This window comes from Sminthopsis crassicaudata, chromosome 1, assembly GCF_048593235.1.
Source record: "Sminthopsis crassicaudata isolate SCR6 chromosome 1, ASM4859323v1, whole genome shotgun sequence".
Taxonomy (NCBI): domain Eukaryota; kingdom Metazoa; phylum Chordata; class Mammalia; order Dasyuromorphia; family Dasyuridae; genus Sminthopsis; species Sminthopsis crassicaudata.
Genome location: NC_133617.1, coordinates 599,039,489 through 599,057,835, shown reverse-complemented (window position 1 = coordinate 599,057,835; position 18,347 = coordinate 599,039,489). Strand labels below are relative to the sequence as shown.

The 18,347-nt window shown below is 34.1% G+C and overlaps 1 protein-coding gene across 16 annotated transcripts in view; it reads right to left on the bottom strand.

The window, feature by feature from the left end:
* Nucleotides 1–18,347, bottom strand: part of PDE4D (phosphodiesterase 4D) — a 1,915,283-nt gene that overhangs the window by 48,944 nt on the left and 1,847,992 nt on the right. For 15 of the 16 annotated variants that reach the window (XM_074282453.1, XM_074282452.1, XM_074282451.1 and 12 more), the window contains one exon: nucleotides 16,843–16,955. In XM_074282453.1, the coding sequence (XP_074138554.1) occupies nucleotides 16,843–16,955 (113 nt within the window). Of the gene's footprint in view, nucleotides 1–16,842; nucleotides 16,956–17,041; nucleotides 18,153–18,347 lie in introns of those variants that run through there. The other variant, XM_074282464.1, reaches the window with a different exon arrangement.

Below are 18,347 nucleotides of genomic sequence, written 5' to 3'. Positions count from 1 at the left end.
ACACATACACTATTTAGCTACTATAATTGCTTGACTAAACAAAAGGCTGAAGGTGGTTATCTCTATAGGAAAGCATTAAAAGTCCTAGGTTTTAATATCTCCAACAGAATGAAAACACCAAAAAAGATCAAACAGAAGAGAGGAAGGACATCAATTAAGGCAGCCAGGATACACCTAAGCAAAACATTTTATCTGTTCTAAAGTGAAATATTGATCTCAAGTTCCCGTTTCCTGCTAATGTATCTTGTTGGATTCCAACTATCACAGATTTTTAGTCACTGAGGAAAATTAAAAGTTCAAGGTAATTGCTAATCAACCTCAAGAATCTCAGGAATCTATTCATTCTGATGTTACTAAAGTAGAAAAAAAATATTCTGCTTAACATTGCATTAAATAATATAAAGTACTTTGTCTCCACTATAATCAGTGTTAAAAGGGGTTCATCTCTCTGTCCTAAAACAAACTACAGCCCTGGGAAATTTCTTCTTTTGCTCAGCCAATACGCCCAACCATGAGAGACAGTAAATCCGGGATAGATTCAAGGGTCCATTTTCCTACTTCTCAGGCATCCATCAATTGGGGAGAGGAAAGAGGGATGGATCTATTTTTTGATTCTTGTTTCCTTTGCCCTCAAGAAGAATGCTACATTATATAACTATGATTAATATTTCACAATCAGGAGTCACATTTTTTATATCATAAGAAAAAAAGCAAAACTCCTTTCAGGAATAATTGCATGTGTTTTTAAAACTTTTTTTTTTTAGTAAAAAACACATAAGCAAAGCATCAAATCCTTTTTAAAAAGTTTTCTTCCTTGGATATATTCACATAATTTGAAAAAGACTATTTTTTAATTTTAAATTTAAAAATTAATTTTAAAAATTAAAATTAAATTTAACAATTTAAAATTAAAATTTAAGACTATTATTATGATTGAATATTTAGTGATAATGAAAATAAGAAAGTGTAGTCACAGAATGAATGTCCAGCTCACACAAAGACAAACTCAATCATGTACACAGGATTTCAATTACATAATCCCATAAATCATCATGCCTAGTGATGAGCATTTCAAAGGCACATACAAAGTGTTTCACCTAGGCTTATAGTTTCAGATTCTAGTTGCATATGACTAATGGTTTTGGTGAAGCAGCTAGGTGGTGAAATGGGTAGAATTAGCCCTGTCCTTGGAGTCTAAAAAAGAGTCTTGAAAAGAATTTCATTCCTTAAACTCAAACTCCTCAATTACTAATATAATACTCAATCTCCAATTTTTCCTTTTTAGGACTACTTTTCATTTTCATTTTAGATTTCATCTGAATATGCACATATGTTCATGTCTCTAAGATCCCTGGGGCAATGCCTCTTCAAGGTAGACCTGCTGCCTCCTTTCTTTTAATATCATGCTACTTGTTCTTCCTCATTTCCCAAAATCAATTCCACAATTAACCCTTAAAAATATTTTAGCTATTCAATGAGTTATTTAATTTCCTCCTTGAAATTAATCCTTTCCTCCTCAAAACCCTAATACTAGGTATCCAGCCCAGCACTTATTGCCCTCTCAATCTGCCTTTTCAGCCCCTATTTTCAGACACTATTTTCCCACTATGTGGTTCACTCCAGCAGGCAAACTAGTAGTCCAGCCCAATTAGGGTTATTTCAAAGTCCAGTGTACCATATGAACAAATGCAAATCAAAATATGAATCTTTGTCTTACAAAATACATACCTAATATGCACAGAATCCCTTTGATGAAATGAATTTTGCTGAAGTTACTATTATTATTGATTTTGTACTTTTAAAATTCAAACAGAGATTTCTCTAGTTCTTCCATCTCTTCCTTCACTATACATATTTATATGTCATACCAACCTAAAGATTTACAATGCTCTTTAAAACAATAGGATCCATAACAGAAACATTCCCTGTATATTATTTGAAGGAAAGGTTTTTTCCTCCCATTTCTGTAGCTTTTATGTCAGCTGTAATAAATGACTTCTCAAGCATATTTTTGAAAGGAAAAAATGTAAAGGCTGTGTGATTTCCTAGTGTGGGATTCCACCAGTGCAGACCCAACTGTCCCTTATTCAATAAATTCTAAGAAGTTGCCTAAGATTCAAAGCTTAAGTGCCTTTTTGGTTAAGGTTTTTTTTTTATTTATTATTTTTTAAAATTAAACCTAATATGGCTAGAAATATTATAAAACTTCAATATGCAGGATTTTTCTAATTTGTAATTTTTCTGAAAAAAATCAAATCTGACATTTCTTTTAAAAAAAAAAAGGTTGGGGACATATATGGGTAGGCAAGGATTGATTGACAAAGTAGGAGGAAAATATAGTATACTCAAAGAGCAGACAACTTGAAGATAATGTTTTTAGTTTTTTGCAAACTGTCTTCTAAATGTGTACCAAAACACTACTGAATACATGGAAAATAGCCTAAACGAACAGCTAGATCTCTGTAGTGTTCTAGGAGATATATAATACCCTGCATTTACTCCAAAAAGGCAGCCTTATCTCCACTTGGTTGCTATGGACATTCTCTTGATCTGATATGTTATTTTTAGTTTGAGTAAATCATGTTCAGTTAAAAAAACCTGAATTAACAACATATACTCAAATTTTTATTTTAGCTCAGTAATACATATATCTTAGAAATTGAGATATAAGGTTTGGCAAGTAATTTTTATTTACCACCATGGGCACAGAATGAGCTGCGTATTTCTTGCATCTTTCTTATAAACTTCTTGTTTGAACCTAATCAAAAAGGAGACTCAAAAGATACTTATCGAAGTATGTGCCACATGAAGTCCTTCCAAGAGCCAGAATGTATTTTTATTCTTAATTAAAAAAAAAAACACAATGAAGTGAGATTCTATGGTGTGAAGATCTTTGTAAACCAAGAAAGGTCTTCTATGTCTTAGCAAATCCAGATTATAATATTTGGAATGCAATTCAGCATTAGCTGAGGCTTTATTAACCTAATCAACTCATATCGAAAGTAGTTGATGACTAGCATAATTAAGAAAATAATACTTTAAAACTGACATCTTATTTTCTAGCATTTGATTTATGTAGTATATAAAAGTGTAGCTTTTCTGTTGAATGGGATCTGTCTCATTTCATATCTCCCTTCCCTGCATGTCCCCAAAAGCATATTTCTTCCTCAACACAGAAACAGAAGAAAATGGGAAAGGTTATGGGACCCAGAACACTACTGTAAAAAATTTCTCAAATGTAATTCAACTGAGTTCATTTCAAAGAATACTTATTTAGCTCCAGATGCTAATGCAGGTATAAAGGTAGAAACAAATCTATTCAATTCAGCTCAGTCATTATCTCAAAAAAATGAAAGAAAGAAAAAATCAGATGACCACACTGATTTCATAGGTTCAAATTGTATATAACAAAGAGAACTGATCCTCTCTACTAAAGTTGAATATTACTGAATAAAATTTAACCAACCAAAATTAAATAACATTTTAAAGGCTCTACTACACTAATATTTCCAGAGCATTTGAAACTAATGTGATAACCAATAATGGTTCTGCCATTTAAAAAAAAATCTGAAATCTTAGGTTTTGGAAAAGCATTATGCACTACTCTTTTTCCCATGCCCAGAATGTATTTCCTTCCCATTATCCCTATTAGTTGTTAGCACTTAGCAGCTTAAATTATCTCCTATCTATTTTATTTATATTTCAGTGCATATAGGCTGTTTCCTTGACAGAAGGCAAACTCCTTGAGGCCAGGGACTATTTCATTTTTGTTTTTAAGTCCACAAAATCTAGCAGAATACCCATCACAAAATAGGTATATTGTATTTGCAGATTGAACCTACCTAGACTTTAGATGAAAAAATTTTGTTCAAGAAATAAAGAGAAATGTCCTAAAGATACATAGAAATAACTTCCCTAAAAATTCTGTGTTTTTTAAAAATATAAATGATAACACTAAATCTATCACATAATCTTGATATTCCAGCAAATTATAAATGAATGAATGAATGAAAAAGTAAAATTTTTATGCTTCTTTTGTGATTTATATAACACTGTTCTAAATTGGTGGGTGAGGTGGTGGTTTACAAATAGAAAAGCAAGATTTTATTACATCATAAGCAAATTAAAGAAGCAAGGAAGAAATTGCATTTTGAATCTATGGATAGAGGAATAGTTTATGACTAGACAAGGGATAAAAATATTAAAGAACATAAAATGAATAATTTTGATTATATATTATTAAAAAGATTTTGCAGAAAAAATATTAATGGAAGTAAAATAAAAAGAGAGTGAGCTAGGAAAATTTTTTGATGTAAATTTCTCAGAAAAACCTCTAATTTCCAAGATAAATAAGGAACAAATTCAAATGTATAAGGCTCTATTAAGTACTCTTCAATTGACAAATGTTCAAAGAATATGAATACAAAGTTCTCCAAGAAAAATTTCAAGTTATCAATAGCCATATTAAGCAATGCTCCAATCTTTTTTAATACTTAAAGAAATGCAAATTAAAATAGCCTTGCAGTTTTACCTCACAGATAAAATAGATAGGGAAAAAAAGGAAAATTATAAATGTTTAAGGAGCTGTAGAAATACCTTTAATATACTGCTGGTGGAGTCGTGAAGTAGTCTAACAATTCTGGAAAACTTTGATATGATGATACTAATACTAGGGCCTATACCTTAGAAAGGTAAAAAAGGATTTTCCAAAATACAAGAGATGCAAAACATATAGGCCAAAAATATTTATATTAGTTTTTTGTAGTGGCAAAGATCTAATGAAGGGGGATTTCCACTGTTTGGGAAATGGCTAAGCAAATTATACTTAATTAAATTAATTTTAACTGAATTAATTTGAATTAAATAATTAATAGACTAGAATTCTATATTACTGGAAGTAATTACAAAGGGAATGAGTTCTAAGAAGCTTGTGGAAATATGTATGATTTGATGCAGAATAAAGTGAGCAGAATTAGAAGTTCACAAAAGTGAAAAGACAACTTTCAAAGACTTAAGACTTCTGATCAGTGCAATGATCAACCACAAATCCAGAAGCCCAATGATAAAGAATGCTATCCACCTCCTAATAGGAAGATGATGGACTCACTTAAATTGTAAAGTAAATATATATATATATATATATTTAACATTGTCAATTTTGTTTTGCTTGACATTTGTTACTAGGGTTTTCCTTCCCTTTCTCATGATGGGGTAAAGGTGAAAAGGAGAGAAAATAAATGTTTGTTAATTGGAAACAAATAAAAAAAAAAGATCTCAAGAAGCTCACATTCTCATGGGGAAGGTAACATATATGAAAGTATAGCTGCAGAGCAGATGCAAATATCCAGCTAACTCCACTGAAGTAAAAGCAAGGAAGATGACAGTGCATCCTCTTTAGGAAATCTCATCAAAAATGTTTAGCTCTAGAGATGATTGTAGAAAATCTAATAAGATTCAGAAATTTGAACTGATAATTTTCCTTTCATCTTTGGTCTTTACATAAAATTTTTCTATCATGATCAATGTGAACAGAACTTTGCTTTCTATCATTCCCTTGTGGATTTGAATACTGTTTCACAGAAATTCTATTTTTTTTCTAGATTTCTTTTCTAATCAGTTATTTCATGGGACTTGTCTGAAATTAGTTTCTTTGAGCATTATCTAGGATTTTCTAAATAAACTGTCATGTCCATGTGAACAGTGTAGTTTTGTTTTCTCTTTGCTTATCTTTATAAAAAAGAAAATTTCTTTTTTCTTTTCTTATTAAGATTGATAGTATTTCCAGGATTTTATCAAATAACAATAAGAAAAAAGGGGCTTCCTTGCTTTATTCCTGCATTTATTAGGAAAGCTTCCAGTGTTTCCCCAATGCATAAAAATCTAGCACTTGTTCTATTCTCTTAACTCATAACAACTTCACCTCCAATCTAAATAAAGAATATCCCTTCCTCTTCTATTGGTAGATCCCTAAATTTCTCTGCTATTCACATTAGCATTTATTTATATCTTAATAAATTTCATTCCTTCTCTCCTGTATGTGAGAAAGTGCCATGGCTAAGTTTCAAGCTGTGTTTTCCCTCACACTTTTATTCTTTTTCTCTCTACTGGAGAGAAATTCCTCTATAAATGTATACTTAAGTTTCCTTTTTCTTTAACTAACACATTTCTATCAATAGTAGTTCCTTCCTTGAAATACTGCCCACATTTCTCCTTCCTTTTATCACTAAACTTCCAAGAAGGATCTGCGTCCCCTGATTTAACTTCATCATAGCCCACTATTTTTATATTAGATCTTTTATTTCATTGGTGAAGGACTTCTCAATGAGGAATTTTGTCTATCAATGCATATGGCCATCTATTCTTCAAGTTATAGTTGTAGAAAGATGGCCAGAACAACATGATTAGTAGTGATGGCCTAAATGAATAGAGAACTAGCTGCTAAGGAGGGAAAACATGGATTCAAATTTCAACTCTGACATACTGGCTATGTGACTTAGCAAATCAATTATTTAACCTTCCAGTGCCCAAGTTAATTCTCTTTCTACTTGAAAAGTGGCTTCTTTTGTTATGGAATATTACTGCTCTGTAAGAAATGACCAGCAGGAGGAATAGAGAGGATTGGAGAGACTTATATCAACTGATGCTAAGTGAAATGAATAGAACCAGAAGATCGCTGTTCACTTCAATGTTGTATGAAGATGTATTCTGATGGAAGTGGATATCTTCAACATAAAGAAGATCCAACTCACTTCCAGTTGATCGATGATGGACAGAAACAACTACATCCAGAGAAGGAACACTGGGAAGTGAATGTAAATTGTTAGCACTGCTGTCTATCTACCCAGGTTACTTATACCTTCGGAATCTAATACTTAACATGCAACAAGAAAATGGTATTTACACACATATATTGTATCTAGGTTATATTGTATGTAAAATGTATGGGATTGCCTGTCATCAAGGGGAGGGAGTAGAGGGAGGGAGGGGATAATTTGGAAAAATGAATACAAGGGACAATATTATTTAAAAAATTACTCATGCATATATACTGTGGAAAAAATTATAAATAAATAAAATTTAAAAAAAAGAAAAGTGGCTTCTTTTGTACATTCAATTAAAACTGTTCTCTGGGTTATCAATAAATTCCTAATTGCCAAATCTAAAGATTCTTTTTAATCCTCCAAGATACCTCAGTAATATCTGACAATAGTAACCAATGTGCTCTCTTCAACTGGTTTTCCTCACATTTCATTATTCTAAATGGACTCCTTACCTTTTTAACCTCTGAATTCTTTCTCCTTAGCAGAGTCTCGTGTATCTCTCTTTTCCTTATTATCTCTAATCTCTCACTTTCCTGAAAACTCAATAGCTGCATTTTCAACTATCTTTAATACAGCTCTATTTGGAAGTCAGCCCTGCCAGCATCTTAAACTCAGCATGTTTAAAGCTAATCTTTAAAAAACAAAAACAATTCACCTCTTTTCCTGCTCCAAGCCAGTTATTCATCTGAATTTCTCTATATCTGTTTGTGTTATCATTCAGGTTTAACATTTCCCTAGAATGCATTTTTTTTCCCAATAAGATTTTATTGTTTTTCACTGAAGTTAAAAATGTCCCTGTGTCCAGATCACCCACACCATAGCTAAGTAGACAAGAGATCTATTATGAAATATTCATGTACAGACTAAAGTAAGTTTCTAGAGTTTAAAGGACAATGAACTGGGAATTAGTATAATCCTGGTTCTGACATCATCAAACTATGTTACGTCATAGTTCAAACTCTGCTGAAGAATTAGCCACACGCACTGTTGACATAGGAAGAAGATAGATGGCGAAAATAAGAACTTTACAACTATATCTTTTAGTAAGAGCAATCTTACTGCTAATTACCTCGAGAAAGCCTAAATTATTACATTAATAAAGATTTATTCTTTTTTTTTTCTTTTGACAAACTGCTATTCTGGAAGAAGGAAAACCTTTTTTTCTTGCAACACATTCAGTATCAGACAGCATACAGATTTTCTGATTTAAAATACTCCCAAGTGTGGACATGAATAGTCACTGTAAATTCTAAACTAGACTGAAGCTACTGCTAGTATTAATGGTTAACTGGCAAAACCCCTTATTAATCCTTTAAAAAAATGGAATGCACAATTAAAGAAGCAACAATGAAAAGCAGCATGATTTTTAAGGCTAATATATCTAGTATTTGGATGTCAGCCCTGACAGTATCTCAAACTCAACACATTCAAAGCTAACCTGAGGAAGAAATTATCATATAAACTAATGATTTAATTCAATTTATTTAGGATTGGATGCATCAAAACTTTTTGTTTCTTTCCAAAAACAAGAGTAAGATTTGCCTTCTTTTCAGGAGAATGAAAGCAGCTCCCATTTTTTATATTTGTGACTTTTCTGTCAAAACTGGCATGAGTTCTAAAACAAAAAGCTCACCCATCTCTATATTTCCTAGAAAGATCAGAGAATAAGTTGGAATCAATTAAATGATCACATCCACTGGCCAACTGTGATGCTGCTGCCAACTATTATATAAGAAATGCCTTCATATCATAAACCACAGAGATCTGCAGATTTAACCAACAGCTATTTGCTGCTGAAAAGTAGCTTTCAAATCCAGTACGTTGCATAATAGAGCTGAAAGTTATGGTTTTAACAGAATCCTTTTTCAATATTTCGTGTCCAGCATATCATTTCATTTTAAGTAATAGCTAAAATCTAAGGGACTGACATTTAAATCCTTTAAAATTGGATGAAAGTATTATCCATCCTTTACTCTAATTGGAAACAGGTTAATTTAATCCATCACTACATTATAGGAAAGGATGCTATTTTATCTTGGCCTGGCCTTGCACTTTGGAAAAATGTAATAAAAAAAGGAGTTAGCTATTAAATTAAGGCATATCGCCCTTAACCAAAGCATGCTGCTCTTAACCAAAAAAAGTACTACTCTCCAATAGAGGGTCCTTTTCCCCCTATGATTACTAAGTTTATGTTAAAGTATAAAGACACTATCATTTAAAAAGTGGATTCAATCTCCCTGATAATACTCAATCAGCCTTCAGAATCATAAAATTAGATACTTCAATTACAATGTGTGATATGTTAGATCATGGTTATCAACTCCTGAAAGTGTAGCTAAATTCATGAGCAATATAACTGAGGAAGAACTTTTTTCTTTAGTTATAAATAAGTTAAAATCAGGAGCTTTTATCATTCAGAGAAACTGTATTAAGTTTCCATAGTAAAAGACTGTGTAATAATGGGCTTTATTATGGGCTTTATTACTTAATTTTGAAGAAAAGATGAAAGCATTTTTAGACTTTTAAAAAGTAATGGTTATTAAACTGATTAAGTTAATCCAGAGTAGGATATGTCAAAGGGTATTACTAAATTCTGAAACAAACAAAAAACCTTACTAGAATGTAATTATTTTAATTTATGTTATTTAAAATATTAAATAATCAAATATTACTTTTAATAGAGGAGTCAACAGCATTTCATCAAGCAATGGATATGACTTTTGAAAAGGTGATGAATTACACAATCACAAAAGTTTCTACACAAAGTCAGATCTAAATAATTGGAAGAATAACAAGTGATCATGGGTAGACCAAGCTAATATAATAAGAATGATAATTCTATCTAAATTAATCTACTTATACAGTGCCATACCAATCAAGCTTCTAAGAAATTACTTTACAGAGTTAGAAAAAATAATAACAAAGTTCATCTGGAAGAATAAAAGGTCAGGAATTTCAAGGGAATTAATGAAAAGAAATGCAAATAAAAATAAATCCAAAAATCTGGTCTAGATGTACCAGATCTAAAACTATATTATAAAGTAGTGGTCATCAAAACATTTGGCACTGATGAAGAAATAAAAGTAGTTGATCAGGGGAATAGGTTAGGTTCGCAAGACACGATAGTCTATGACTATGATGTTTGATCAACCCAAAGACCCCAGCTTCTGGGATAAGAACTCAATATATAAAAAAAAATGCTGGGAAAATTGGAAAATAGTCTGGCAGAAAGTAGGTATTGATCAACAGCTACCACTCTACATCAAGATATTCATGATTTAAATATAAAGAATAATATAAGCAAATTCTGTGGAGAAGGAAAGAATTTATGGGCAAAGAAGAACTTGAGTACATTATGAAAGACAAAATTGATAATTTTAATTATATTAAATTTAAAAAGGTTTTGCACAAATGAAACTAATGTAGACAAGATTAGAAGGGAAAGAGAAAACTAGGGAAATTTTTTTTATATCCAAGGACTCTGATAAAGGCCTCATTTCTATTTAGAGAGTTGACTCAAATTTATAAAAATACAAGTTTTCTCCAATGGTTAAGTGGTCAAAGGATATAAACAATTTTCAAATGAAGAAAGCCATTTCTAGTTATATGAAAAAATGCTCTAAATCACTATTGATCAGAGAAATGCAAATTAAGACAACTCTGAGATACCACTTCACACCTCTCAGATTGGCTAAGATGACAGGAAAAATATAATGACAAATGTTGGAGGGGATGTGAGAAAACTGGGACATTAATGCTTTGCTGGTGGAGTTGTGAACTGATCCAACCCTTCTGGAGAGCAATCTGGAATTATGCCCAAAGAGTTATCAAACTATGCATACCCTTTGATCCAGCAGTGTCTCTACTAGACCTATATCCCAAAGAGATTGTAAAAAAGTGAAAAGTATTGAGATATGTAAAGATGTTTGTGGCAGGCTTTTGTGTGGTGGCAAGGAACTGGAAACTGAATGGATGACCATAAATTGGAGAATGGCTGCATAAATTGTGGTATATGAATGTTATGGAATATTATTGTTCTGTAAGATATGATCAGCAGGATGATTTCAGAAAGGCCTGGAGAGTCTTACATGAGCTGATGCTGAGTGAAGTAAGTAAAACCAAAAAAACATTTTCTATCACAACAATAAAATTATGTGATAATCAACTAAGATGGTCATGGCTCTTTTCAACAGTGAGTGATTCAGAACAATTTCAATAGACTTGTGATGGAGAGAGCCATTTGCATCCAGAGGAAGCACCATGAAGACTGAAAGTGGATCACAACATGGTATTTTCACTTTTATTGTTTGCTTTCCTTTTTTTTCCTCATTTTTAAATTTTTGATCTGATTTTTCTTATGCAGCATGAGAAATGGAAATATATATAGAAGAACTGCACTTGTTTAACCTATATTGGATTAGTTGTTGCCTAGGAGAGGTGGGGGGGGTAAGGGAAGGAGAAAAATTTGAAATACAAGGTTTCTCAAGGGTGAATGTTGAAATCTATCTTTGTGTATATTTTGAAAATAAAAAATATATATTTTTAAAAGGATTGGGAATTGCTAATACACATTTCAGAAGAACTTGATTGGTTGATTCACTCTCAAGAACCCACAGTCAGATAGATATAATTTCCTGAGGTATAATATTTCCTGAGGGAGGGAGGAAAGAGTACTACCATTGTAGCTGAAAGGTCACTAAGGTGTAGGGATCCCCAAACTTGCCTTAAAAAGCTTATGTATAATCCCTTTCCAGAAAGAAAGCTCTAATGTATGTTATGCATTGCTTATTATAAAACAGCAGGGGGAGCAAATAGTAACTTCACACTGAGAAAAAACGTCTTAAGTCTCAACTACTAGCAATACAAACGGTGTGGTGTATTTTTTTTTTTTTAATCATAAATAAGGAATGGCCATATTTGAAAAACTATCCCTAATGGTTAATTTCCCCAAAACTTGGAAATAAGAAGGAATATTTTTGCATGTCTCTTTGTAAAGGATGACTGAAATCCTAACTTCAAAACTGCCTTTTAACTTGCAGTGTGCGAACCTTGTTTGTGGCTTTACCCAGGCTATAAACTGACCTAAAAGAATACTGAAACCAGGAACAAAATCCATTCTGAGGGCAGCCTGCTGCTTTTCAGGACTCCAAGTGATTTCACTTTCCTAATCAATAGTTAGTACATTATCACAAATATCTTTGATGGCTGAGCCAAATATATTCCACGTTATTGAAAGATAAAAGTTTATTAGTTTAATAATAGTTATCCAGATTCTATACATACTTAGTTCCTCCAAACAAAATTCCATCTATTCACTTCAATTTATTTTTAATAAGAAAGGAAAATAAGTCTTTTGGGAATTAGCTGATCTTCCAATATGCAATTCTTCATAATCTTTCCAGAACTTGCCTCCAAAAATCCAGGCTCACCTCCACACCAAAAAGATGCTCAATGACAGACAGGTGATTACCAGGGAGTGAATTGTTTTTCTAGCTAAAGCAACTAATGAAAACAACCGGCACAAAGAGTTACAATGTCCATCACTACAATGCAATCCCAACACAATCACAAATCATTGACAAAGGAAAGGACATTTCTATTGTTTGTTTGAAAGAACAAGCAAAATTCAGGAATTCAAAAGAAATTGTACAGATAAGGGAAAGGAGAAAAAAGAAAAGAAGGAAAGAGCACTTTCCTCTTGAATCTACACTAAAAATCTATGTTGATGCCTTATTGTGGCATGCAGGTGTCTCTTCTTTAAAGGCTATGGATAAGTACAAGCTCTGGCAGGTCTGAACAAGCTGGAAAGGAGTCAAGAAGAAGTTGATGACAGACTCTAAGAACTGCCTTAGCTAAGTCTAGAAAGGCAAAAATCATTACAAGTCTGGATCTTTACCAGGAGAGAAATCCTTTTCAGCTACAGCAACTTACGAAGGTCTCTTATGGTTGAAATTTGTGTGCGAGCAATGAGCCATGCTTGGACATCCCTGAAATCCTGAAGTATCTTTAGGACCAGAGGACCACATACCTATCCCATAGGATGTAGAATATAATTATGGCAACTCTCTCATTTAAAGAAACTTGAGGTTGAGTTTAGGTAACTTTCCCAAGATCACAGAAAGTTCGAGAAGACTAATCTCAGCTTTCAAGTAAAATAATGAATAATGAATTGATCTAAATTCTCTTTGATAGTTATTTGAGAGCTATTTACTTGGGGGAAAAAGACTCAATACCAATTTAGAATAATTTGTGTAATTGTTGGAATCCCATATAAGATTTTGACAATGAGTGTGTCTATATTACACAAATAAAAGCTGGCAAATATAAAGATTATTTAGGCATTTAGACAGCTAGATGGTGTAGTGGATAGAGTACCAGACTGGAATTGGAAGACCTGAGTTCAAATGCAGCCCCAGATACTGATTAACTATGTGGTCCTGGGCAAATCCCTTAATTCTGTTTGCCTCAGTTTCTTCATCTGTAAACTGAGCTAGAGAAAGAAATGGCAAACTGCTCCAGTAATACCAAGTGGAGTCATGAAGAGTAAGATACAACTGATCAGCAGCAAATTTAGGCATTTACTAATCTACAATTTCAAAACATGAAATTTAAATGTTTAAATTAGCCACGGAGATATGCAAAAGATCCAAATTCCTTATTTAACTAGGCTTCCAAATCGAGCTTGGTCAAAATGCAAACTTGTACAAATTATCTCTGACAGATTAAATTTGTTTATGGGCTTAAAAGTGATATAAGTAATTGTTCAAATGGATCTGAATCAAAGGTCTAGAATCACTTGCCTATTTTGCTTTGGTAGTCTTGCCTCAAGGTTGGTTCTGAGGGGAAGGTGGGACTGAGAAAGAAGAAGAGAAGGTATACAAGTTGGGAGAGGAGAGGGAAAGCAATTCACTTCCCTGTTTCAATTTCTCAAACTGCATTTGTTTGTTTATTTGTTTATTCATTCATTTGTTTATTTACTGGGGGAAGAGGAAGCTGGAGCTTGGTGAGGCAAGCAAGATTACTTGACTTGCCCAAAGTCATATCTCTAGTGTCTGAGGCCCTAACTACATTTATCAGTATAAAGTTGTTCTAAGAAACAATTCATTATTTCTTCTAAAAGACAATATTAAAAACTGCTAATAAGTTTAGTTCCCTTTTAGGTACAAATGATACTATTTTTAATTCAAGTATTTTACAAGTATTTTATTGTAAATAATTAACTCTTCCTGCTCCTCAAGTCTAAAGTACAACTCTATTTCCATAATGAATATTTTTTGATCTACCACCAAAGTCTATTTATTAATCTTATTTAGGCTTTTATTATTGTCTTTATAGAACACTAGAATGATTCTTTCATATATATATATTTTTTTCCAAACATTAAGAGAAAATAAAAATTCTCAAAATCACATAAAATTGATTCAAGACTATATAATCTCTTCCAAAAACACAAAGATGACATATGGAAAAAGAAATACATATAAACATGTATATATATATGCATACATATATGTATGTATATATATGTGTGTGTATTAGGATGTTTAGATAACAAATATTTAAGTTTCAAAGTCATTCATATTTGATAACATCAAACAAAATAGGTTGATGTGGCACTCAAATACTGTATAAATTTCCATGTCAGGTTTAAGGTAAAGTATCACTCTTGCTGACCTTCACATAAGTTGGGCCAATTTGATTTTAGGTTACATGTTTTACTTGTATCCTAGTTTTTCAAGTATCTTTTATTTCAATACGCATAATAAAAAAAAAAAAATTAGTGCTTTCTAGCAGAGCTATGTAAAATCAAATGATCTTTTTGTAGCTACAAATATAATAACTGAAACATTAAAAAAAAACAAGTTTAATCAGGATCATTAGCATAGGATGAGTACAGTCAAAAATCTATATGTAAAATATAAATTTAAAATAGAGATTGGTCCATTAGAATTATTTAAAGTTGACCTTTCATTCACAAGACAGTTGTCTCAATTTCAAGGCACAAGAAATCTTTACTTACTATATTAAGAGCCTATCCAAAGGCTTATGGAGCTATGAAACTATCTGAGGCTAGCTTCCACAAAACAAATCTAGCTTCAAATCTTAAAACAGTGACTTCTCTTTAACATTAATTTGAAGGCCTACTGTTTTATCTGATGGCCTTAAAGGGTTAAAGATTTTTAAACAAATAAAAATCTAACAAGCATCTCTTTCCATCCCAAACAGTTGAATCAAGTTACAACTTAACATTTACAGTATTAGCAGTGATAGGACTTTTAAAATTCATAGTAGAGTTATCCTGGTAAAGTCACAGGATTAATGCTATGGATTTTCAATGAAGAGCCATCTGGCCAATCAGGTTTCTTTTGCTTAAACAGTAAGTGAATGGCTATTTTTAAAAATGAAAGAGGAATGCTATATCATTCTTGAAATATCTCCTAATAATCCTGAAAGTCTAGATTTTCTGTTATATGACACAGTATAAACAAGGAGTCATAACTATATGAGAACAGGAATACCTCAATGATACTGCATGGAGTTAAACTTGATCAGTTGGGCAAAGATAGTGCCATGGTCATGGGAAGGACAGATTCATTTTGATGCAGAATACTAGTAAATTTAGAAATGGTGGTCAAACTTTAAAAGAATAAAGGTTTTAAAATCACTGTCATATGTAGATTTGAATGTTATAGAAACCCGATTATAAAAAAAAAAAAAAGACCATTTAATTTTAACTGCTTTTCATTGGCCATTGTACCTGAAGAACCAATTGCTACCAGCTAAGAGAAAAAGGTTACAAGATAAAAATCCAGTTACTGCCAGGGTATTGTAATAAATAAAGCAATGTGCGGATTGGGGGGAGGATAAAAGATCATATGTGAGAGGAAGAGAATATATGCATGGTTCATAAAAACTATGATATACTTTATAACCAGGTCAAAATAACTTAAACTTTCTTTACAGGGTAACTATGCTTTATAGAATTCTTAAAGGAACTTACAAATCAAATTTCCAAATAATGACTAGTACTTATTGGCTAAATCTCTTAACCATCTGCATCCAACATGTGCATACCTCCTTTGCCTTCTTCCTCGGCCAAATATTCACAAAGGACATGACATAAAACTGATTCTAGCTTCTTATAACTAAAGACCAAACATGAACCTATATTTTTTATCAGTCTCTCATAAACTTGCCTCTAATGGATTACTTCACAACCATTAACTCCATTAGCAAACATGTTTTTAAGATATACAATCATCCTGTGCAAGTGGCCTCCCAAATTTAATCAAATACATGATTATTATTAAATAATCCAAGAAATTAAATCTTATTTTGCACCAAGCTTTCTAAATTTCTTTTTATACCAAGTTGATTACTTGATTTCTTATAGCTAGGCAATATGTTCTTATGAGCAACGTTCCATCTGAATCTGTACACTAATAAATGTACACTATGCCCCCCTTGCCCCTTCCCCACCATCCCCAGTTTCTGACAAATATCTCATCAGTTTGGAAATTTGTTGTTTTTTCAATTCAATGAATGATGTGAAAACTGCTCTACAGAAAAAGAAAAGAAATTCAGGCACTAACCCTCATAGAGAGTGACAAAAACCCCTTTACATATTAAACTTTGCATCTATGGGCCAAATGACAGTGCTGGCTCAAGTAGCAGAAGGCAACTGTTACTTGGAAACAATAAAACAGGCCATCCAATGAGACCTGAGGGTGATGTAATTAATCAATATCAAAGATGCCTTTGCAAGATGGTTTATCTTAACAGACTGATGGGGAGGGGGAAGAAGAAAAGAAGGGGAAAGTGAGCTTGGGAAACTCTCCAAGAGAGTTGAACTACTGCTAAAAAGACATTTTAGCTCCATACAGATGCGAAAGGCTGGATGAGAGGGAACATTTTAACCTGTATGAAAATGGACAGGAATAATGGAGAGGAAAAGGGATGCAAGAATCGTGGCCACTTTTTGTGGCACCAAAGGTTGGCAAAACAGAGGGTTATCGCTTACCTTGTTTGATGCCATTTCACTGACGGAATGCCTGGTCTGCAGGGTCTCTAGCTGGTCCAGGCACCAGTCCAGTTCCTCCAGGGTCTCGCTGGCCAGTTTCTGGTAAGCCTCCTCTGCGAAGAGATAGGGAAAGGGGTACTCAGTTCTGAAGCGCTTCACGGGACTACCAGCCATCTCCAAAGGGGCCATCCTGCCATACCCAGCCATGCTCGGATGCCCAGTGCCCACACATGAATGCTGCTCCTTCATATTGTTAAGCCAGGCACCGGGAGAAGAGAAGACGCTCTGTCGGGGAGGCAAATCGCCTCTAGGAGGGAACCCCAAAGTCTCTCCAGCTTGGCGCCCTCCAAGTTCAGGTCCAGAGAGGGCTCCGAAACTCCAGTAAATAGTTTTTATTTTGTTGGTTTAGTTGGGTTGGGTCTGGTTGGGGTTTCTCTCAGAATGCCTTTTACACAGTCTTGGGGACACCAAGTCTCAGTCATTCAACCCAATTTTAGCATGCGGGCCGGATGGGAGGTGCTGGGGCTCTGTTTTGCTGCTAAGGCTGTTTGTCCTCCGTTTTTCAGAAACTTGCTTCTTGGTACCCAAAACTAATCTCTGCTCCCTTTTCTCCTCTTCTTCCTCCTCCTGAAAGAGGTCTGCAGTTTTCTCTAGACTAGAGGCTGGCTACACCTCCCCTTTTCCTCTCCAACTATCCCCTTCCCCCCTCCCTTCTCCTCCTCCTCTCTCCACCCCCCACACCAGCCCCTCCTTCCCGGGCCGCCTCAGCGACTTCAGGGAGGCACTTTCAAGCAGAAATGAATCAGCTGCTGCCGTGTGTAAGCGGCCACCACGTTTCCTGTTTTCTTTCTCAACTCCTCCTTGAAGCAGCAGCAGCCACGGCTGCGGCTGGCGAGGCGGCTGCTGCTGCTGCTGCTGCTTTCCCTGAAAGCTGTCCCATTCCTTCTTTTGCTGACCCCATTCGCGCTGCCCCAGACCCTCCTACTACGTCACCCCTCAATCCAAAGGAAAGGAAGGGTGGGGGAAGTTAGAATAGCAAGATATTCCCCGGGCTCAATTGGGTCTCAATCTCAACCCGCAAACATCTCTATGGGGCATATCCTAATAGTAGCCACAAGCAGAGCATCCCAGCTGAGTCTGTAGTCTCTCGGAGCATCTTTTGAACCAATTCAAAACACACAAAGAGACTGTGTGTGTGTGTGTGTGTGTGTGTGTGTGTGTGTGTGTGTGTGTGTGTGTGTGTGTTGGGGAGAGGAGGAAAACCCGGCGTGGAACCAACAGTAGCCTTTGCCAGTTGCCACCTCAAAGCTGAATCGGACAGGCGCGAGCAGACACACGCATATAGTCACACATACACGCGCACACTCGCATGGTTCCTGCCTGGCGGAACACGAGGCAAAAAGCACCTGCTCCAGGAAGGCATCCCGCGTGCTCAGAAGATAGCTCTCTGTTTGGCTGTCTAGCTATCTGTTTTATCTCTCTGTTTCTCTCTCTCTCTCTCTCTC